At 51.0% G+C, this 23,072-nt stretch overlaps 1 protein-coding gene across 1 annotated transcript; it reads left to right on the plus strand.

Annotated features, from left to right (window-relative positions):
• Klhl42 (kelch like family member 42) lies at window positions 1-22,952 on the plus strand. Its single transcript, XM_050164704.1, has 3 exons — window positions 1-3,220; window positions 12,452-12,645; window positions 17,866-22,952. Exons 1-3 carry the CDS (start codon window positions 2,385-2,387, stop codon window positions 18,315-18,317), a joined length of 1,482 nt encoding a protein of 493 aa, XP_050020661.1. The 5' UTR covers window positions 1-2,384; the 3' UTR covers window positions 18,318-22,952.
• The last annotated feature ends 120 nt before the right edge of the window (window positions 22,953-23,072 follow it).

Consider the following 23,072-nt stretch of genomic DNA (forward strand, 5'->3'; position numbering starts at 1 on the left):
TTTTAGAATTTGACAATTTCATACATGTATATAATCTTGAGCATATCCTCCCCCTATTAATTTCTCCACCCAACGCCTCCCAACCGACACACACCTCTGTCACTTGCATCCCACTGAGTGCCGCCTGCTGGAATGCCGGCCGCTCTTGTCGGCATGATCTCATGCAGGGACCCGTAGCGTCTGTGAACTCATGAATGCCACAGCCATGTCGCATCCAGAAGACAGCACCTCATAGCCCCCTCTCCACCCTCCAGCGTATTCTCTCGGCCCTCTTCCATGTTGTTTCCCAAGCACCAGGGGAGGGTTGCTAAGATGTCCAGTTGAGGGCTGAATCTTCAGTCACGTCTCTGCATTTTGACTGTTTGTCTGTCTCCGCCCCGCTGCCCACTGCAGAAAAGATTTATTCAGCCAATGTGATCTATGAACAGAATATTTAAAGGTGATTTGACAACATAGCCATTTAGCAAAGCAGCAGGAGCAGACTCCCCTGGGCCGTGACCTGCAGAGGCTGTAGGCCTCTGAGCAGAAGCTGCCCCTGTGTGAGCAGTTGAATGATCAGGGTCAGGTCTGTCTGGTGGGTGTGCTAACACTAAGCCGTGCATTCACAATGCCTTGAAATCGTAGTTTAGCTACTTTGTAACGAAGGAGTTTATATGTGTTTGTCTTTATGCCCAGTTTTCTAGAATACTCACTGTGTGGTTTACTAAAATTGTTAGATTCTTTTAAAGATGCCGGGTTTCCAATAATGTCATTGTGTTGTCTGGGGCCAAAAACCTCGCTGGACTGGTGCCTGGCATTGTCAGGGGACAGTCCAGATTTTAGTCCCAGCTGATCTCACCGTGCTAAAGTGACTGTGGTTGAATTGCCTCTCTAATGAGAATCATTCTCAAAGGTCGGCTTTTTGGTTTGTTTTTAAAAGGCAAGAGAATACCGGTTGAAGGCAGATCTGTGATCTGGAAACAAAAGCTCCCATTGGTAAAGGTTCTAAAGAACCAGGGACTAAGAAAGAGCCTGTCCTTCTGGTGACCCACTGAATCCACCTCGTTGCTAATGGAAGCACAGACAGGTCCAGGTCCAACCTCTTTGAAGTCGTAGCTCCCAGCAGCCCCCAGCCTAATGTCTAATGGTAGATGTGGCACTTTGCCTTGCCACAGAGACAGCTAAATCCTTGGCCCCTCACCTGCACCTTCCCCATCCCCAAAACACTGAGAGTGACAGATACGGAGTGGAAGCCATCCAGGAAAGGTTCAAGGCCTGTCAATCACAGCGCAGTATCCCAAGTTTCCTGGAGAATCTGAGAAAGTAACAGCGTGTATATAACAAACAGCAAGTTCATGCATTTGTGTCTCTTCTCTTCCCCCTAGCAAGGCAGAACTCCACTAGAATGTTCTTTCTTGCTCCTTATCCTTGCTTATAACCTGCAGAATGCAATGGCCGAAAGCCCCCTCTCTGTGAAGCAGCAGACTTGCGGGGGGGGGGGGGTGATTGATGCAACTTAGGGGCCCATGCCTGCAAGCATCTACCATCTACCTCTTCACCAGCCCCTAGAGCTCAGCCTTCTAACCAAGCAGCCTCCCAGGGGAGATGGGAGCAGCCTTCTAACAGCTATGGTTGGGGTGATGGGGGGTAGCTGGGCAGGTGCTATCTGGGGTCAGATCTGTGCGCAGAAGTGACAGGCAGAATGCGTCTCAGTGTCCTATTTACCCGCTCCTTCTGGTGCTCACTCTGGGCCACTGGCTCTCCAGAGACCCTGCTCTGCTGTCTCCGGTGCCATTGCCCTCCTGTCTGTTTGTCTGTCTGTCTGCCTGCCCGCCTTGTCCATGGAGTTAATAACTTTTCTAAAACTCCTTAGCTCCAGTAATCCTTCAGTGTACTTATGAACCACCAGACTGGTCACAGTTCAAACTCTTTAACAGTTATGACTGGTCCCAGAAATCTCACACAGGGACCGCCGAGCTGCGGCGGGAAACCTGTACAAATGACTTGTGCTTAGGGAGAAGGCACCGCGAACCCGCTCGTTTGTTTGTTTGTTTCCTAACCAATTAACAAAAAGTTTAAATGCCGTGCTGGAGGAACGCACAGTGCTGCTGCGGAAGTCGGGAGTTCGGTTCTCGTGTAGGGCGGCTCACAACCGCTCGTCCCTCGGGTTTGCGGAGTCATCTGCCGCCTTTGGCTTCCCGTCGCCTGCGCTCACGCGCACGAACCCACACAGACACGTCGATAAAAGACACAGAGAGGCCATTTACACGGAGGGCGCCTGACGTGCCGGCGGGGCCGAGCCCGGGGCCGCGGCGGCGGAAGGAAGCTCAGGCCCGGCTCGGCGGAGGGTGTGAGCCCGGGGGAGGAGCCTGCGCGGCCGGGCGGCTGGGCGCAGCGGCCCAGCCATGTCCGCCGAGGAGATGGTACAGATCCGCCTGGAAGACCGTTGCTACCCGGTGAGCAAGAGCAAACTGATCGAACAGAGCGACTACTTCCGCGCGCTCTACCGCTCCGGCATGCGCGAGGCCGTGCGGCCCGAGGCCGGCCCCGAGGTGCAGCAGCTGCGCGGCCTGAGCGCACCGGGCCTGCGGCTGGTGCTGGACTTCATCAACGCGGGCGGCGCGCGCGAGGGCTGGGGCCTGGCGGAGGACGAGCTGGCCGAGGCTAGCGTGCTGGCCGAGCTGGTGGAGGCCGCGTCCTTCCTGCAGGTCACGGCGCTGCTGCGCCTGTTGCTGTCGCATGTGCGCCTGGGCAACTGCTTGGAGCTGTACCGCCTGGCTCAGGTGTACGGGCTGCCCGACCTGCAGGACGCCTGCCTGCGCTTCATGGCTCTGCGCTTCCACCAGGTGCTGTGCCAGCCGCACTTCCCGCTGCTGCTGTCGCCGCCGCCGGGTCCCGGGGACTGCAACCTGAAGCAGAGACTGAGGGAGGACCGCATGCGCGGGACCCCGGTCCTAGTGGCCCTGGGGGACTTCCTCGGGGGACCCTTGGCCCCGCATCCCTATCAGGGGGAACCCCCGTCCATGCTTAGGTACGAGGAGAGCACGGAACGCTGGTTCCCGCTGGCCAACAATCTGCCCCCTGACCTGGTGAACGTCAGGGGCTATGGCTCAGCCATCTTGGACAACTACCTCTTCATCGTGGGCGGGTACAGGATCACCAGCCAAGAGATCTCGGCCGCACACTCCTACAACCCCACCACCAACGAGTGGCTGCAGGTGGCCTCCATGAACCAGAAGCGGTAAGTGCCAGCTTCATTCATTGCCCAGCTGTTTGCTGGCCAGAGGCGGTGGCATCTCGCTGAGTGCTGCTGGCCTCGCCGCGCCTGGCGAAGTGCCCAGAGAGTCCAGGGCTGGCCAGGAAGACGTCACCTAGCCCAGTCACCGGCCTTCTTACCGGTGCGAGCCTTATGCTTCTCTGTATCAATGTGCTCGCAGAGGATATTGCAAAAGATAACTTCTGTTTTTTTTCCGTCTCTTTTCTTTCCTGGTCTGATCCGAATTGTAATGTGGCTTGGGCAGCAGCTAATGCTGGCTTTGGGGAACTTTTGTTGCTGCTGTCAGTGACTTCGCATCCGCTATCCCTAGGATGACATTAATACGCGCCACATAGGGGTTCTTTTCTTTTTCCCTTTCATTCTCCCCTCTTTTATCCTCGCTAGACAGCAATCATCTTTGACCCAAAACTTGAGCCCCGAGTGGTCACCTACAGAACGGACGTGCCCTGGTCCCTCTGTAGAGTCCCTTGTGGCAGTACCATCAGCAGAAAGCCTACATACTACCCTCCTGCTTATGTTTGGTGGTTTTCCTTTATCCCGGTGCGTTCCTGTGGCTGGTCTTGAGCTCCTGGACTTGCTAGGCCCAAGTGATCCTTCTTCCTGCCTTCTAGCCTTCAGAGCAAAGGTTTGCACTACTGCAGCCGGCTTTCTACAATAAATAATCTCTGTTATCTATAACTTCAAATGGAATGCCTCTACCATGCCAGTGGTTGTCAGACTATCATTTAGAGAACAACAAAAACCAGCCTGTACGTGTTCAATAGTCTATGAAGCTGTGAACTCAAAGGACCAGAGGCATTTCTTCTTCCCTCCTTCCCTCACCTTTCCCCTCCTGTGGAGCCCTCTTGCCTTGACCCTGGGTGACTTGGAGGAGTAAAGGCGCAGCTTGGGGCCAGGGTGGGAGGAGAAGCAAGGAGAGGAGTCAGGGGAAGAAAATGACAGAGAGAAGCAGATAAAGGAAGAGAAAGGGAGTCAAGACTGCAGGGCCCAAGTTGCCTGGGAAGTGGGATCCTGTGTTGCAGGTTTGTTCCCCCGGCTGCTTAGAAGGCTGAAGCAGGTAGGTTCCACGTTAAGGACCTTTCTAGGTTACAGGTGAGTTCCGGGCCAGCCTGGATAATGAAACAAAACTCAGAAGAGTGGGTAAACGGTATCTCAGTGTGTGTTGGAGCGTTTGCTAACCACTCATGAGGCCTGGATTCAATCACCAGCATCCCAGAAGCAGAGAGAAAAGTGATCAGGAGAGGACTGGCAGGCTACTCTCTACCAGGCCACCGCCTGCTGCCATCCAAGTCCCGCTGTGGTCTCCGCCCTGAACTGGAACCGCCTGGGCCCATCACAGGACAAGGGACTCTAAGGTCAGAGGTTATTTGCAGAAACAGATCTTGTTCTGCTGGCTCAGACGTGAAGAGCACTTGCTGCTCTTGCTTAAGACTGGTGTTCAGTTCCCAGCGCCCACACTGGGTGCTGTAACTTCAGCTGCAGGGCATCCAGGGCACTCACATGCATGTGTGCATACACATACAGGCACGCAAATAAAAATAAAAAATAAATCCTAAAAATCCTGGCAGGCTGAAGCATAAGGAGTAGAGATGAATGTGTCATTCACTCCCTGTCCCTTCCCGAGGTACTAGCTAGGGGTTGGGGGCGGGGTCGTCCAACCTCCTGTAATATGATACTTGCATCACATCATCCTGGCTTGAGAGGCTGAGGTGGAAGATCTGTTGTCTAGCCTGAGCTACAGAGACCCTTTCTGAAAACAAACAAACAAAAAATAATAAAGCTTAGCATCAAAAGTGTTATCTCAAAATACTTTTTAAGCGCTCTAGTTAATCAGCAAAGGTGGTGCTCTGAGATTGGGTGGAAGGTTCTAGGTCCTGTCTTACCTCTCTCCTGCGTTTTTGAGATTGGGTAGAAGGTTCTAGGTTCTGTCTTACCTTTCCCTTGCATGTCTGAGATCAGGTGGAAGGTTCTAGGTCCTGTCTTACCTCTCTCCTGCGTTTCTGAGATTGGGTAGAAGGTTCTAGATTCTGTCTTACCTTTCCCTTGCGTGTCTGAGATCAGGTGGAAGGTTCTAGATTCTGTTTTACCTCTCCCCTGTGTGTCTGAGATCAGGTGGAAGGTTCTAGGTCCTGTCTTACCTCTCTCCTACGTTTCTGAGATTGGGTAGAAGGTTCTAGGTTCTGTCTTACCTTTCCCTTGCGTGTCTGAGATCAGGTGAAAGGTTCTAGGTTCTGTTTTTACCTCTCCCCTGTATGTCTGAGATCAGGTGGAAGGTTCTAGGTTCTGTTTTACCTCTCCCCTGTGTGTCTTGAGATCAGGTGGAAGGTTCTAGGTTCTGTCTTACCTCTTCTATGTGTGTCTGAGATCAGGTGGAAGGTTCTAGATTCTGTTTTCCCTCTTCCCCGCGTGTCTGAGATTGGGTAGAAGGCTCTAGGTTCTGTCTTACCTCTCCCCTGTGTATCTGAGATTGGGTAGAAGGTTCTAGGTTCTGCCTTACCTCTCCCCTGTGTGTCTGTCTCCAGCTCCATCCACTTGGACTAGGAATGGTGACCTTAACTCCACAGTCCTGACCCCTCACCTGTCTTCTCTTTTTAGCCTGAGATCCTTGGTCCATTTGCCTCAAAGTGTTTTTCTGTTCTCTTTAAACATGGTCAAGCTGTGTTGCACTCCTGCCTTACAAGGAAGCTAAAGTGAGTTCCTCCTCCTTCAATGCGGTGCCAGGCACCTGAAGCAGCTCCAGGAAGGGAGGGTTTGTTTTGGCACATGGTTGAGGGCAGAGAAGGTGTGGTGGTGAGAGCCTGAGGGAGCAGTCAGGAGTGATGGATGCTGGTGTCCAGCTTGCTCTCCTTTTTATAGTCTGGATCCCAGAAGGTAGAATAGTGCCGCCCACTTTCAGGATAGGTCTTCCCTTCTCAGTTAATCTAGAACATTCTTTGTGGACCGCCCGCCCAGAGCTTCTCTCTGTAGTTCTAGATCCTGTCGAGCTGACAGTATTAGCCATTGCCACTTGTCCCTTGATTATTTCACTGTGAGAAATTATATTTCATTCGGAGACAAGGGAAAGCGGCTGTGTGGGGAGGGGGTATTATTAGGGACCAAGAATGACGGCCAAGAACACACAGTGGAACAGAGTGGCTCAGCTCATGGCAGAGGGGTGTGTGTGTGTCCAGTCTTGTCACAGTGTCACGTGACTCCATCTATGGCTGATGCCCTCCCTAAATCTACTTGTGAACAATGCAAGGGGACCAACCCTTCAACGCATGAGCCTTTTACCCACTAGGTACCCAAACCACAATAGTGTCTACACATGCATGTCATAGTTAGGTATTATAAATGCGTGGATGCTTACATAAATATAGGCGTGGCCAGCGTTATCATCTGGAGCTGTGTGTATATATTTCTGAGTGAGTGGGGCATGTATCTGCATATTTTTACTCTAAAATTATTAGAGTACTTAATGTTTCTTCTAATTAATGGTTATTGTATATGTATATTTGTAACAATTACCTAAACTCTTCTTTTATTAATAGAAGCTTGGGAGTCAGATATGAGCTTAAAGCCTGACTGATCAGAGGAGTGAGGTCCTTTCTCTCTCCATCTTTGATTCAAACTGACCACAAATCTTTCTAACCCCTTTCTACTACTTCCTGTGTCTCTCTATATGTCCTGGGTCCTCCAAAACCTCTATGACTGATTCTGGTCAGCCAGCAGCTGGCTTTGTTCTCTGATTCAAGGTAAATTTTATTGTCAGTTGGGAGCGTCAGAATGTGATAAAATATCCCACAACAATTTTTTTTTTGATTTTTTTGAGACAGGGTTTCTCTGTAGCTTTTTGGTTCCTGTCCTGGAACTAGCTCTTCTAGTCCAGGCTGGCCTCGAACTCACAGAGATCTGCCTGCCTCTGCCTCCCGAGTGCTAGGATTAAAGGCGTGTGCCACCACCACCCGGCTCCACAACAATTTTTTTTGTGTGCGTGTTCACAGATGCGTATCTATTGATATAATTTTTGGTGTGGTTTTTGTTGTTATTTTATTAATTTTTTGAGACAGGGTCTCATGTATCCAAGTGGGCCTTGAACTCTGTATCTGAGCATGACGTTGCATTCTTCACTTTCTGCCTCCACCCCAGGAAGCTGGGATTAGCGGCACACGCCAGCACACTGGGTTGTTGTCTGAGTGTGTGATTCAACACTGGAGTCCTAAAGTGGCAGGGTGAGTGATGTCAGTGAGTAGAAGAGTGGGTGGCAGTTCTGGGGGACCTGGTGTCCGTGTGTCACCCACAGACCTCCTCACCCTGGACCACCCTGGTTATTCCCTTGTGGAAGTGAGGAGTCAGGGTGTGAGGTAACAGAGTCTCTAGATGTTGGCAATTGATTCTGTCTTGAAAACGAGGGAATCACCAACAATTGGAACATGGCGCAGCAAGCAGAATGCAGCTCAGTTCAGGGCATGCAAGCACGCAAGCCCCGGTTCCTAGACCCTGGGTTTGAGTGGCTACATGCAAGAAGCAGTTTTATCTTTTCAGCTGGATTTGCTGTGTGTGACTTTTTTATATCCTGTCCATAGAAGTTTTCTCCGGCTGAGAATGTGGACTACGCCTCGGTACCACGTTCTGTCATACGACTTTGCCTTTTTGTGCTGAGATGTGAATCTCTGAGATTTCTTTTCAAGGTACAGTGTAAAGTTACAGGCTTGAAAATGACTGTATCGGCCAGTGAGATGATCTCAGTTGTTAAAGCCACCTACAGGCAAACCTGATGATGTGCGGAGTTCAGGTCCCGGGACTCACATGGTAGAAGGAGAGGATTGGTTCCTACAAGCTCTTCTTTGACCTTCCCATGTGTGCCGTGGCCTGTGTATGTGTTCACACGCGCGCACACACACACACACAAATGTAATTTTTAAAAATAAAGTGACTATAAAAGTCCCAGCATTTTTTTTTTTTTATTTTGGAAGGTTTTTCCAGGCATAAAACACCGGTTCATTGTCTGAACACAGATTTGACTCTTGACATGTAAAAGCTTGCATGACCACAGAATTGCCTCCCCCTCCACACCTTAATTAGGGGCGGCTTGCAGGAACTGGCCACTGACTGCAGCTGGCCTTTGGAAACGTCCTTAAATGTCTAAGATTGTTCCTAGGGTCTCCCTCAGCCCTGGCTTCTGCTCTGAAGGTGGAGCCAGGTGGGTCCTGTTTGTGTGAATGCAGCAAGGTCGGAGAGGCCTCAAGGGCAGCCAGCTGCTGGCAGAGGAGCCTGAGGGGGGAACCCTAGAGGGACTTTGTCCTGCTGGGGAGCCCACACAGCTGGACTCCAGGGGAGGAGAGAAAGTGGCAGGCCTGTTAACCTCCACAGTCGAGTTCTGGCCAACAGTTGAAATTGATTTTTGAGTTTCCCACAGGTGGTTGGAGCCACAATGAGCGCTTGTTTCCCACCTTCTCCCCATCCTGGTCCCCAGGGGAGGTCACTACAGCAGAGGCAGGGAGGGGAAGGAGCGACCGAGGAACTGGATGGGGATGCGCACACTGTCCAGGCCAGGGAGGAATGTTGAGTTTCACAGTCACAGAATTGTCTATAGCAAGCCACGGTGGCTTTTTGTTTCCGGAACTCTGTTTCTGGGTCAAGCGTTGTCCTCACTTCATCATTAACCCCAGCAACTCTGCGAGGCTGGCTTTGTTATTGGCCCCATTTCTCCAGAGAGTCTAACGTCCTTTCCCGTGGTCACAGGACGAGACCCCACTCTGGGCCGTTGCCCTCCTCATTATGGTTCTCACGGCTGTTGGTCGGGGGCCAGGTGGTTAGCAAAGTTCTCATCGCTTAGGTTTGAAGTGTGTGCTTGAGTCAGGGTCTTGCTGTATAGCTCAGCTTGGTCTCTCACTGTGTAGCCCAGGCTGGCTTTGAACTCTTAAGATTATCCTGCATCAGCCCCTATGGAATCATACCCCTTCCCTGCCTCTGCTTTGGAAACTGAACCCAGGGCCTCGGGCGTGCTAAGCCATGCTCCATTGTCGTCAGGCTGTGGCTGCAGTCCTAGAGGGCTTTTTATTTCTTCTCAGTGAAATGAAAATTAAATTGCAGCCATGTCTAATTTTCCCCACTTGCTTTTTATTTATTGTAAACGAGTCATATACAGCTACAAAATGGAGGCTTATTTGGTATGACAGTTAGCATCTTCCTTCCTGAACAGAGTGTGTCAGGGGCCAGTATGAAGGGAGAAGAGGTAACTGGGGAGTTATCGGTGGCTCAGACGCATGGCACCGTCCTGTTCTGAGGTGGGCAGTGTGAGCCGCTTGCAGACACTGCAAATGAAGTGTCGGGTGTGCAGAAGGGATCCCAGACTGCAGAGTTCTGGAGGCCGTCTGCGCTGCAATGAAAAGCCAGCCCTCTCCCATGGAGTTAAGAAGCTGCAGTCCAGGCTGGAGAGAGGGTTCAGCAAGTACGGAGGCTGCTGCTGAGCCTGACGACCCATGCCCACCCCTGGGATGCGTGTGGTTGAAGGAGAGAACCAACGCCTGCAAGTTTTCCTCTGACCTCCATCTGTGCGCTGTGGCATGCACACTCCCACATGCACACAGGTGCACACACACATGCGCACACGCGCACGCAGAAAGAGAGAGAGGAGCTGAAGCAATGGTTTCACAGTTAAGGGCACACACTGCTGTCCCAGTGGACCTGAGCTTGGTTCCCAGCACCCTTGTCAGGTGGCTCATGGTCGCTGTGGGCACCTGCATTCATCTGCCCTCACACACACCCAGCCTCATGTGTATGCAATTAAAAACAAAAAACAAATCTTTTAAAAAATAAAACCAAGGCTTAAGACACGAGGAAAATCACCCTCCCCATGCCCCATAGAGCAGCCTGTGTGCTTGACTCTACTTCAGAGATGGGGAAACTGAGGCACAGATCTACTGAGCTTCAGTCCCTGCCCCAGGTGGCACAGCTGTTCAGCAGTGGAGTGTAGATTTCCTTGTGCAAGCCTGGAGTTGGAGCCCTCAGAGATTTGCCTCTAAATTTAGCAGTCGGTTTGTTTTCAAGTGGCCAGCCCATCTGCAAGCAAACCCAACATTAATAAACGTTTCTCTTGACGAGAGCTCGCACGTACGGGGTTTGGAGGGATGAAGTTGTTTACTTAGCTGCCTGTCCGATTGGTCTCAGAAAAAAAAAAAAGGCCCTTACCTGTTTGCTTAAGACAGAGGAGCATGCTGGATGAATCACACACGGTGTTTTGATATTACAGAATTTACTATCTGTGTACCTGTGGGAAGTGAAACCAGCCTGAGCCGGTCAGGATTTAGTGCCTGTTTACAAACGTTATTTCCTCTGGTTCACCAGGTCTGCACACACAGGGAGGGCATCATGGTTGGACGTTAAGGACCATTGGCAGTGGGGACCCCCCAGTTGCTGCCACCAGGGTGAAGTCCATCTGCATGGCTGGCTGGGTTTAACAGCTCCGAGGCTCTAGGTGAAGGACGCTGGGCTCGCCCTCTCGTTTGGAAAACAAAATGGAACCGGTTCTTGTGCATCCAGACACCGAAAAGCTCTGTACTTTCTTTGTGCTCTTGCTGGCGAATGCCGCACCTGGCTGTGGCCCTGGACTCGATCTTCCCACGCACACGGCCTGGGCTGCTGCTTTGCCTTTGTGGCTTCTGCCCGCAGTCCTTGTTGGAGTTAGACACAAGGGCCGTGTCCAGCACGCTCATTTCACGCGGCACAAAGCCTCGAGGTTGTGCCGAGAGCATCCCTTGCTTGCGTGTTTAGTCCCTCGGGTGAGATCCCCCCACCCCCACGTTAGAGGTGAGGACCTGAAATGGACGGGCTGCCCAGCCTTTGTGTTGTAGCCCACTGCAGGCTTGTGAACTTGCCTGTTGCGTGTCTCTACAGAGGGGTGGGGACTCCCTCAGAACAAACTGACTTTGTCTTACTCAGCTAATATTTGAAGCCAACGACAACACATTTGTCGAGACACGTGTCTGTTAACATCTATAAGTAAACTACTGGACCAGAGGATTTTAATTGGTTCATCTTAGCCCTCCCACTTATATAGAGCAGGTGGGTGGTGTATGAGCTGCCCTATGGTGGGGGGGGTCCCTACTGGTGGCTATGGGTCTTCTTGGCACCCGCTAGTGCCTCTATTGTACCTGGATGGAACCTCCTCTCTGAGGGAAAATGAACGAGCCATTCTGGGAGGAGAAAGCCTAGGGGTGCGTCTGCGAGTCTCTGTTCTCTCTCTCTCTCTCTCTCTCTCTCTCTCTCTCTCTCTCTCTCTCTCTCTCTCTCAAAGATGTATTTTAAAAATATTTCAATGTATGTTTGTATGAATATATGCCACCTGTGTGCAGTGCCTGAGGAGGCCAGAAGAGGGCATCAGATCCCCAGAGCTGGAGTTACAGGAGGTTGTGAGCTGCCATATGGGTGCGGGCAACTGAGCAGCCAATGCTCTCACCACTGGGTCCTCGCTCCAGCCGTGCTTGCTCTCCTGCCTGTCCCCCTAGAATATCATGTCCTAGCATCTGTAGGTAGTGGTCTGCGTTGTCCCCGCCCCGTTCACTTCTTCCCTTCTCCTCCCCCACCTTCAGGCTGGTCTTGGGTATTTCTTCCCCAGCTGGTGACGCTGTTTGGTGAGGTTGTGGAAAGTTTAGAATGTGGGTCTCTCAAGGGGTGGGATTTGAAGGCAACACCAAGCTGCTGCCTGGTTCCTTTCCCCTTTGGTGTAGGAGTCCCTTCTGTTTGTGTGTTGCTTTCATTGGCTGATGAACAAAGAAACTGCTTTGGGTCTGATAGGGCAGAACTTAGGTAGGCAGAGAAGACAGAACTGAATGCTGGGAGGAAGAAAGCAGAGTCAGGGAGAAGCCATGGATCCTCCGCCTCAGACAGAACACAGGTTAGAATCTTGTCAGGAAGCCACAGCCAAATGGCGATACACAGATTAATGGAGATGGGTTAAATAATATGTAAGAGCCAATAAGAAGTTAGAGCTAATGGCCAAGCAGTGTTTAAATTAATACAGTTTTTGTGTGGTTATTTTGGGGCTAAGCAAGCTGGTCGGCAGGGACAAACAAGGGGCCCTGCTCATTGTAACAACTGGCGCTTCAACGCGGTCAACTATATCCACGTAAAACCTGACAGGGTCTGCTGGAGAGCTTCCTCTCCCCACATCTCGACCAGGACTGACCTTGTGGGCTTGCTTCTTTCTTTCAGCTCTAACTTCAAGCTTGTGGCCGTCAGTTCGAAGCTCTACGCCATCGGCGGGCAGGCGGTGTCCAACGTGGAGTGCTACAACCCTGAACAAGATGCGTGGAATTTTGTGGCTCCCCTGCCAAATCCTCTGGCGGAGTTCTCTGCCTGCGAGTGCAAGGGGAAGATTTACGTCATTGGCGGCTACACCACCCGAGGTGAGGGGGGGAGGGGAGGACGTCAACTGCTTTTGCATACACTGTGTGGGCCCCGGCAGGGCAAGACTGGCCGGAAGAAGCTGTGTGTCTGAGTTTGAATTTGATTTTGCGCACCCAGATGCCATAGACTCGCCTGAGGAAGCCAGTTCAATGATGGCATGGGTTAGCGAGCAAGGACCTGTGGGGCCTTCAGTGCGCCTGGTCATCGTTCAAATGGAAGAGAGGAAGCACGAAGGATTGTGAATATTCCTCGTGCTTCTGGAACCCCAGCCTGGCGGTCAGCACCTGAAGCCTGATGTTGGAGTTTCGGTTCACAGCTTTGCTTGGGAGGGAAGCATAAACGAAGTGCCCTTCTCCCCTCAGAGCTGGGCCCACCCACCGGTGCCATGCCAGACCTGAGTCGAGGCTTTGCTTTACCGGACAGGCCCTGTTCCTTTGTCATTGGGTGGGCGGACGTGAACACAAGAGAGCTCCCTAGGCCAGATGGTAGTGCCCGAGTGGCGTGTTCTATGACCTTGTGTGCTTTTCTCTCCGTGGTAGGCATTTTATAGGAGCAGTGTGGAAATAGGACCATCCCCAGGTTTGTTGCTACTGTGTGTAGCCAGGAGATCCCAGGCTTCATGGCTGTGGAAGAGGGGCAATGCTGGGTGCAGGAGAGAACTGCGCCCCTTTTCCTCTTTGCCTCCTCGGAGGTCTCTTGGCCTCGGGGATTTCTTCCATGTTGGGTGCACCTGACATGCAGCACCCATGGCTGAAGGAGAGGTGTCCCTAGACTCGTGGAGTTGCAGGTGTCGTGGTCAGCTCATGATTCACTGGCGTGTGATGTGTGATGGACAGGGCAAAGTCATTTATGGTGTGATGGGGCAGATGGACCTTTCTGGCCCTGACCGATGAGACTCTGGGGTTGCAAGTGACCATGTGGAACTTTGTCAATGACAGACACTAGCATATAACTAGGTGACCCAGAACTGGGTGTGAGGGTGCAGCCCATTCATCCTAGCGCTGGGGAGGCAGAGGCAGGGGGATCAAGACTTTAAGGTGAGTGGGAGAGAGTAGACTGTGTCTCTCGGGGAGGAGAGAGAACACTCCCTCACCTCTTTAACTCTCTGCCTGATGGCTTCACCATGCATCTCTGCCTGTCTTTATGTGACTTCTCCCTGAGTTGCTGTCTCTAATAAGGATTCTTGCACCTGGGTTAGTAGTCCTGAACCATCTCTGTGTAATATCTTCACTTCTATGACTACAGATCTGTTTTTCAAATTTTCATTTTTTTTTCTCACTGGTTGGTGCTGAGGTTGAGGAGGTGAGCCTGCCTTTGGGTGGGAGCTCCCCACTCCCCTTAGTAGGTGGCTGGTGTATGTGTGCATCTGAGGAGAGGCAGAAGCAGAGGGATGTGTGTGCTGGAAGCCCTGAGTTCTTCCTCAGATGCTGCCACTTCCCGGTAACCGCCATGAAGATAAGAGGCTTATTTAGCGTTTTCTTGGTGGAGAAAAGAGTTGTTAGTAGTCTTCTGCTGGGGCTCATGGCACAGCCATCAACTGACTTCATGTGTTTAGACAGCCCTAGCCTCCGCCATGCCTGAATACTTCATCTCTGTCTCTGGTTTTCTAGTGAAGTAGCTAGCTGGTTGCCTACCTACAGACATTTCTCCTTTCTTTTAGGTGATGTGGTTTCTGTTGGTATAGAGCGTTGTAGCGCAATCCTCCTGTCTGAGCTTGGGTGCTAGGTTACATACATGAGCCTCTGACTCCTTTCAGATGGAGACAGAACGCACCGTGGCTGACATGGAACCCGTGTGCCTCAGCTTCTCCCCCCACAGGAGCTGCCACGTCCTACTGGGGACGCCGTCCTTCTGGTAGATTTCCTGGCTTTTCCATGACCTTGGCTGAGCAAATGGGCTGTAGATTCGACCTGGAAAACCCTTCCTGTGTGTTTTGAGCTTCAGAAGCCACCACTAGTGTGCCTTCCTTACTTGGGCCACCCAGGATGATGTCCGTCCTGGATTCCCTGTGCCAGAGACCATGATGGGCGGTCAGGCGGTGAGGCTGGATGGGTGTTTGTGTTCCAAGCGAGAGGGCTGGGCACTGCTGTCCTCTCTAGCCCTTCTCTGTCCGGCTTTTCCACCACTTCCTGGTGGTTCCCATTTCAATCAGGTCTGCCTAATTGTTAAGAAAAAGACCAACAGAACAGAACAACCAAGAAGAAATAAGAACCAGGACTTGAGTTGGAATCTCATCCTGTTGACTTCTTAAAAGAGACTTAAAATTCAGTAAATAACAGCTCATAACTTTTTGTTTGTTTTTGAGACAGGATTTCTCTATTATGTAGCCCTGGCTGCCCTGGAACTGCATATATAGCCTAGTCTGGCCATGACCTCATCCAGACCCACCTCTGCTGGGACTGAGGGTGTACACCATCACACCTGGCTCTTTCTTGACTTTCATAGTAGAGTTGATTATTTTGGTTCTTACCAGGCAGTAGAGAAATGGAGGTGCACGATGTGGACCCCTATCCTTGTCATCTTGTCACTCAGGAGGCTGGGGCAGGAGAATTGCTACAACTTTGAGGCCATCCTGAGGTACATAGTGAGTTCCAGGTCAGCTGAGCGCAGCTAGAGAATGAGGCCTCTTCTCAACAGACAGCAGAAATCCAGTGGGAAGTCACAGCACCCCAAGAGGGCAGAGGGATCCATGCTAAATGTAAAGACCAAAATATTATCCCGCCAAGTCAGACCGCGTTGCCGTGGTCTGAGCCAATGCTGACCACCAGTCAGACCGTGATGCAGTGGCCCGAGTCAATGCTGAGTGGAGGGAGCTTGCAGAACACCCAGGAAGGCCTGCAGGCTGTCTACTGGAGTGAGGAGAAAGTTCCCGGTGACCCAGGCAGGTGTCCTTGGTAGATTAACAAGAGTTCCTTGTCGGGCCCCTAGAGTCTTGTTACCTGGTCTGTAGGGACGTGCGGACCTGTGTGAGGACCAGAAGGCAGTTTCCGAGGGGCGGAAAGCCTGTGGGCATGGGGTCCCACATTCACTAAGGACCTGGTTTCTCTGTGCCCTGCTCGCTGGGAACCAGATTTGGCTCTGGAGCTTTTCTGTCTGTCTGTGTCACCTCCGCCTGCTCTGTCTTTCTGAGATAAGGTCTCACTGTGCAGCCAAGGCTGGCCTCAAGTTTGCAGTCCTCCTGCCTCAGCTCCTGAGTGTCATGGTTACAGATGTGCGCCATCATGCCAGACCTGACTGTGGAGCTCTTACTGGTAGCTGCAGGTGAGGTGGGGGTGGGATGGGTGTTCACCTTTGCTGCGGGAGTGTCAGTTGCTATGGGCGGGTCTGTTGCTATGGAAGAGTCTGTTGCTATGGGTGGGTCCATTGCTATGGGAGGGTCAGTTGCTATGGGCGGATCTGTTGCTATGGGTGGGTCTGTTGCTGCGGGAGGGTCGGTTATAGGAGGGCCTGTTGCTATTGGAAGATACATCGATATGGGAGGGTCCACGGTTGCTATGGGCGGGTCTGTTGCTATGGGAAGATAACGTCGATATGGTTATGTGCTGGTCCACTGCTGGGTGCTTGTGCTTGGCTGGCTCCCAACCAGAGCTGTTTTTACCACTGATAGTTTTTGTTGTTTAACAATAACTTTCTTTTCTGGGCTTAATCCCAGCACTCGAAGGCAGAGACAGGTGGATCTCTGTGAGTTTGAGGCAGCCTGAGCTAGTTCCAGGACAGCCAGGGTGGTTACACAGAGAAACCCTGTCTCAAAAAACAATCGCAACAAAACAAAAACGAACAACAACAACAAAAACTTCATTTTTAAAAAATTGCTAATACTTTCCTTTCCTTGCTGTAGCTAAGACCATTTATGCTTTCCTAGAGAAGAAAATATTTTAAAAAAATCAGTTTAAAAAGAGCAAAGCGAAGCCCTGCATTTTGAATCTCACAGCGTGATTTTCTGTTTTTCTTATTTTGCAGTGTTGGGGACATCGCCGGGGCTGGGAACCACATGCACACTAGCAAGCATTCTTGGCTTTCTTTTTCCATTTACTCACTGAGTTTCCAGGGCTAGCCTTGAACTCACTCTGTAGCACAGGCTAGCCTTGAACTTGAAATCCTCTTGCCTCAGCCTCCTAAGCAGCTGGTATGACAGGCATTTTTTTTTTCAAAAAAAAAAAAAAAGAGACTATATTTATTCTCCAAGAAATTAGCTATTAGTTAAAAGCAACGACAGAGAAGGCCTTTTCCCTGGCTTCTAGTCACATGGCCACAAGCAGGCAGGAGATGAGGCTGTTGATGTGTCTCTGGGGCTGCACTGGGAAGCGGGTCTGTGAGTCTGCCGCTGTGGCAGGCAGGAGCTGAGACTTCTGTGTCTCCTGACAGGAACGCCTGCTCTGCTGGCTTCAAGGACAGACCCTGCTGGGGCTGGGCCTGCCTCATGTGTAGTCAGGCATACTTAACTGTCCATGAGAGTCTGAGGCTGTTGAAATGGACGCTGACCTTGTGGCTCAGCCGGTTGCTGTGGGGGCAGGCTGCACAGGAATGGCGCTCTACGAGGCATGATTCTAGGGTTTCCAGCGCTTTCTCTTGAGGCAGGCCGTGTTTGCGGTGCTGTGGATCCTGTTTGTTAACACCTGTCTAGGGCTAACTGGATGTCTGGGTAGACATACCATCATTCTGCCAAGGACTAAGTTTTACAACGCAGGCTTTCTATTTTGTGTAAGGCAGCACAGGTCTCTAGAGTTCTGATGGCCTGGGCTGCTCGTTAAAGCAGAATTTGCTGCAGTGGTGCGATGGTACCCTGAGTGAGGCCGCAGCCAGCGCTTGCTGAGTTAACTCTTCTCTCAGAGGAGCCGTGGCCCAGCTCTGAGGCCTACAGCATCTGCCTGCAGCCGTCGTCTACAGCAGCATCCACAGTTGTCCTTAAGTAAAAGCTGCTCTTTCCCGGCTGCCCTCAGACTCACGGTGCTCCTGTCTAGTTCTTCCTAGTGCTGGGACTGTAGGCAGTGAGCCCCCAGGCTTGGCTTCTGGCTTTGGGGTTCTGAGGGCCTCCCAAGAAGGGAGAATCCAGATGACCCCTTCCCCTTCTGCTTGGAAAAAGATTTCCATAGCCCCTGCCTTTCTGACTGAGCTTCGGCTGCCTACGGCCACATGGTATGTGTGACGAAGCCGGGTTCCCCCTGCCTGGGTGGCGCATGTCCCGGCCACTTGTCATCTGGCCTCCTTCTGTGTTTCAGATCGCAACATGAACATCCTGCAGTACTGCCCCTCCTCTGACCTCTGGACGCTCTTTGAGACCTGTGATGTCCACATCCGCAAGCAGCAGATGGTGTCCGTGGAGGAGACCATCTACATGGTGGGCGGGTGTCTCCACGAACTGGGGCCCAACCGCAGGAGCAGCCAGAGCGAAGACATGCTCACCGTGCAGGCCTACAACACGGTCACCCGACAGTGGCTCTACCTGAAAGAGAACACGTCCAAGTCAGGCCTGAACTTGACCTGTGCCCTGCACAATGACGGCATCTACATCATGAGCAGGGACGTCACCCTGTCCACCAGCTTGGAGCACCGGGTGTTCCTCAAGTACAACATCTTCGCCGACAGCTGGGAGGCCTTCCGGCGGTTCCCAGCCTTCGGGCATAACTTGTTGATTTCCTCTCTCTATCTGCCCAACAAAGCAGAGACCTGAATGATTTAACAGTATTAGAAGAACAATCCAGTTCAAGAGGGGAGGAAGGCAACCCTCTGGCATTCTGACTCCTGAAGGGCACAGTAGGTAAACATAGGCCATGTGTGTCGGAGGCTTGGCTGGCTGTAAATAAGCTTACTTGAAAACTTGGGGGAAGGACACCAACATTATCCCTTCTAGCCTGTTTTACACATCATGGGAACAAATGTCATAAGTATTCTTCCAAACCTAACAGTCTTGGGCCAACGACCAAAACTCAGCATTAGAAAGTAGACAGCCAGCCAGGGTCTGCCCTGCAAGGGCCGAGGTCAGCATCTGACACAGTGGACTATTTGGATGGCTTTTTTTTTTTTTCTATGTTCTCCCTTCTGGGGGTGGAACCTAGGGCCTCATGTTAGTCCCGTAAAGATGACTTTTTTTTTTTTTTTTTTTAAAAGCTATTTCTTTAGGTCACCTGAGATGTCAGGAGTAGGGGAATTTCCTCTTTCATGTTCAGGGTTTTTTTTTGACAAGCGTTAGGAACCTCCTCCTCACCCCTCCTGTCTCTCTTGTCACCCAGCTTCTCTGGTCAGGCGCCTTATTGTATATGTGTTTCAGGGACCCTACAGGTGTGTCCAGACTTTTGACATTTAGGACTTGCATTAACGTTTATAAAGTTCGTGTACAATTGAGTTACCTTTAAAAAAAAAACCCTAATATTTTAAGTAAAGTCCTGATGTTGAGTTATAGCTAGAGTTATAGCTGTCCTCAGGGGCCCACAAGTTGTGACTGCCTTGCGTGCTGCAATGGTAGAGCCAGACAGAGACTCCGCGCACGCAGCTGGTTCCTCCACACACTTGGATGAGCACACACTAGCTACTTCTCCAGTCTATCTGCAGTTGAGAAGGCTGCACAAGCAGGCTGCTCAGCCTCTTCGGCTATGTGCGGCAAATGCAGGCCTGTGTGGGCCATGGACCCTGCGCTGTGAGGTCTCTGTTTTTAGAAGATTGCTCTTGACATTTTATAAATGGAGCCTTAAATGAGGGAGTACCGCGTAAGGAGAACACACCTTTATGAGTTACTTTTATTGAATGTATTGACTTAGATCTTGTTTCAAGATCTAAAATTAAAAACAGACAACTTTTGCACATCTGGATGAGGATTCCTGTGTAGGGGCAGATGTGCGGTCACCGTGTGCCTTTAAAGGCCAGGTGGCTGTAGCTCATTTACGTTAGAAAGCGGGGGTGGGGGTGGTGGGGGGGTGGGATTTCTTACAGACACTAACGGCCTCTGCTGGCATGTCTGAAGTGAGGTGCTGGCTCTTGGCTCTCAGTCAGACAGCAGTGAGCAACAGCTCTAGAGATTTCACCGAGGCGGTTCACGATGAATAAAGGGATCTGCCAATCATGGGCCCGTGTTTCTTAAAAAGACTTAAGAGCCCACTTAGCATGCACGAGAGGCCCTGGGTTTAATCTCCAGCACTTACAGCAACAAGGCCCTCACCTACAGGAATTTCGATTGAAGAGCTTTTGCTATGACCAGCCGCTCTCTTGTAGTAGAGCTAACCAAGCCAGCAGTGCCCGGTCAGTGACAGCCGCCTTACACAGTTAAGAAAGCTCCCTAGAAAAGCCAAAACTACAGGCAGATCCATTCCTCTCGGCTGTTCTCCCAGGGGCAGGTCACGCCGAGGGGGATGACAACCCCCACCCCAAGTATCTTCAGGGTTTCTTTACAGCCATGCCTCTAATATACCCAGAGAGCCTATTTATAAAACTTCTGTTTGCACAGCTATTTAAAAATTCTGTGTTCGAGGCCAGCCTGAGCTACAGAATTCTAGGATAGCCAAGACTACACAAAGAGACCCCATCTCGAAAAACAAAACAAAAAAATTCTGTTTATTTGGGACTTAGTGACAGATCTCAGGGTCTTGTCACCAAATCTGCCAGTAGCTGTCCAGTCTACAACCTGCTTATAATGCTGTTGGAAGCTTGCAAGCCATTGCCTTAGAGCCCAGGATAACCCCAAAGTCAGGATTCTCGGCCTGGCCTCCCCACTGCTGGGACTGTAGGCTTCGAGCAACCCTGCCTTTCTTTCTTTTTCCATTATTTTTTAAAATTGTTTATGCTGGGTTCTTTAAAAAAAAAAAAAAAACTCTGAACTGAAATCGTCACCAAAAAGCGGTACTTATAAATAGATTTAATTTATATTTCGCTGTAGAACTGAGTTTTGGGGAGTCTACGATTTCACTACTGCACCTTAGAATCTAATTTATGTTCCCCACTGTGACTCTCCACGCCTTCACTGTATGCAGCCCAGCCCCATATTCGGAGATGATGGGAGTTGAGTTAGTGTTGGGCAGAGATGGGTGGTTAAAGGCACATCATTGTGCCTGCCAGTCAACCACTTCTCTTCCCAAGCACCGTCTTTTGGGCGTATTTTCTAATGCCAGCAACTTGGACCAAATGGAGGTGTGCCACTGTCGTCTGCCAAGCTCGTAGGAACCTGGCTTGGTAGGTCGCCCTTGTACTGTTGATGGGTATGAGGATCCAGATGCACAGACTCCCAACAGAATTTTGTTATTCTTGCTGCCAGCAGTGCTTAGGGAAGGACTGGGTGGCTGTTACGGTATCCATCTGCCTGCGCCTTCACCCGTGTGGGCGTTTTGATAGCTAGAGCTTCCTTCCGCTAGTACCAGTTGGAGGCTTCAGCCAATGGCGGTGTCTTTGAAACCCTTCCCGCCTCCAGACGGCTCCTTAGATGATACGGTCTTTTTATTTCCTTCCCGTTCCCTGTTGCCTTACCCACCCCCAGATGTTTCTGAGGGGTTCTGATCCCACTGTGTGGCAGAAAGTGTCTGGGAGGATGCCCAGTGGGAGCTGCCTGCCAGAAGAGTCTGGTGCGTGGGTTGGTGGAGGAGCCCTGACGTCAGTGCTCCGACTCAGTACCCTGAAAAGGTTCTGAGATGATGGTGTGAGAACCCATAGCTTCTTCGGTCTCCTCTAAAATGGAGCATCAGAGAATCTGGAAGGCTGGGCCTGCCGGCCAGAAACAAAAGGCTTAAGATGAAGCATGAAACCAAAGAAGACTTTGACCATGGTGTTTTCTGTTTTGTTTTGTTTCTAAAACCAAGAACCCGAGACATTCCAAAGGCCTTAGGTTTTCATTCAAGCTGAAGGAGGGAGCGCGTACTGCAGACAGGTAAATGTGAACTTGTGCTAAAGTTGTTTAGGGGTGCAAATTCCTGGGTAACATTCAAGCCTGTTTGGCCAAAGAGGTAAACGGAGGCAGAGCTCTGATGTCTTTGTCAACCGGTGTTTAGTGAGTATGGCTTAGTGCTGCTGACCCAAGGGTCTGCTAAGGGCTGGTTCTAGACCAGGAGTGGGGAGTATGAGGTGTGTGCCCCTTGCTCTCTGCCAGTGTTTGCTCTCAGAAGACCTGATAGTCAGCGCCACCAGACATCCCTGCCAGCCCGCCAGAGTGGAGTGAGTACCATTTCCCACCCCTGCATCAGAGACAGTGGCTGGGCATGAAGGGAGCCATGATTTCAGGAAGCAGTGAGCTGTGTCAACTCCATTCCCTGGTGACCAGAAACACTTGAATGTCAGTGCAAGACAGTGCTGAGCCCGGGACACCAAGCGAGCCGTCATCACTCTCATTTCAACTAGGGTGTCATCAAAGATGCCTGCTTTAGTCGGGCACACTGGGCCCTGTCTGGCGGCCTCCCACATCTTGGCCCAATCTTCCCACTGCCTCGTGATTTAGTAGTAATCCCGGGAGCTGGTTTGTCCATAAATCTGAACACGTCCCATGTTTCGGTTTTTTACTATATGCTTTTTAAAAAAAGTTAACTACTTTTTATAATCCTTGCACTCCACAGTTTGCGAAAACACAAGAGTGACATAAAACCTGTTTAGAGTTCACTCCGCACTGTAGCCCCGCAGATGGTTCTGATGAAGGGGAAGGGAGGCCATTGGGTAAGGGTTTGGTGTGAGCAAGCTCAGCGCTGGCACCTTTGGGCCCGTGCCTTTAAAACGTTTCCTTGGAAGGGTGGAAGGCCTCAGTGACACCCCCTCAGACACGCTGTGCGCTGATTGGTTGAGTTTGCCTCTCTGTGATCGCCCAGTGCCCTCCCACCCAATCTCATTGTGCGTGTTTGCTCTTCACTTTCTTCTGTTAGTTTGGAACACAACAGGAAATCCATAGCCACGCTGCCAGTTTGACACAGCCATGTTCACCCATTCCTACAGGAAGCCCGTGAAACGTCCAAGAGGATCCATTCCAAAGAGCCCGGGGTGCTTTAGTGTTTCCGTAGGGCTGGTTGGTGCTTTAAGTAGTTTGTCACTGGCAAAGCAAAGGAAAATGTGACTTGAGTTCTGTGTCACTTTACGGTGGGCGTTTCCCTGCCCCCCCTCCAGTGTTTCTTCCCTAGGTGTTGTTTCTTACGGAAAAGGATAATCTTCAAGTTATGTTCTGTTATGACCGACACTTTCTTTGTTTGAAAGGTTATAGTTTGGAGTGTGGAATAAACACACACGTCGACATTGTCACAAAACCACAATGATTGTGTGTCTCACACCTGTGAACTACAGCGCTGCATTCATTCTGTTTCTTTGGACTATGGAAGGAAATGCCTTAGAATAAAATGGTTCTCCATCAGCTTTCGATGTGTGGTAGATTCTGTTTCCAGTGCTGCAGAGCTGGAGAGGGGAGTCCCGGATGAACTGGGAGGTTTGTGGGGTCCTGGTTGGCACGCTCAGTTAGGGGAATGAACCCAGC

Source organism: Alexandromys fortis, unplaced genomic scaffold (genome assembly GCF_014885135.2).
Source record: "Alexandromys fortis isolate MF-2015 unplaced genomic scaffold, M_Fortis_MF-2015_v1.1 scaffold_153, whole genome shotgun sequence".
In the NCBI taxonomy this organism is placed as follows: Eukaryota; Metazoa; Chordata; class Mammalia; order Rodentia; family Cricetidae; genus Alexandromys; species Alexandromys fortis.

What these genes read in the sequence shown, in the direction of transcription:
- Klhl42 (XM_050164704.1), top strand. Translation starts at nt 2,385, where the DNA reads ATGTCCGCCGAGGAGATGGTACAGATCCGCCTGGAAGACCGTTGCTAC. An exon ending in GCCTCCATGAACCAGAAGCG is followed by an intron (nt 3,221 to 12,451) that starts GTAAGTGCCAGC and finishes TCTTTCTTTCAG; the next exon opens with CTCTAACTTCAAGCTTGTGG. An exon ending in TGGCGGCTACACCACCCGAG is followed by an intron (nt 12,646 to 17,865) that starts GTGAGGGGGGGA and finishes TCTGTGTTTCAG; the next exon opens with ATCGCAACATGAACATCCTG.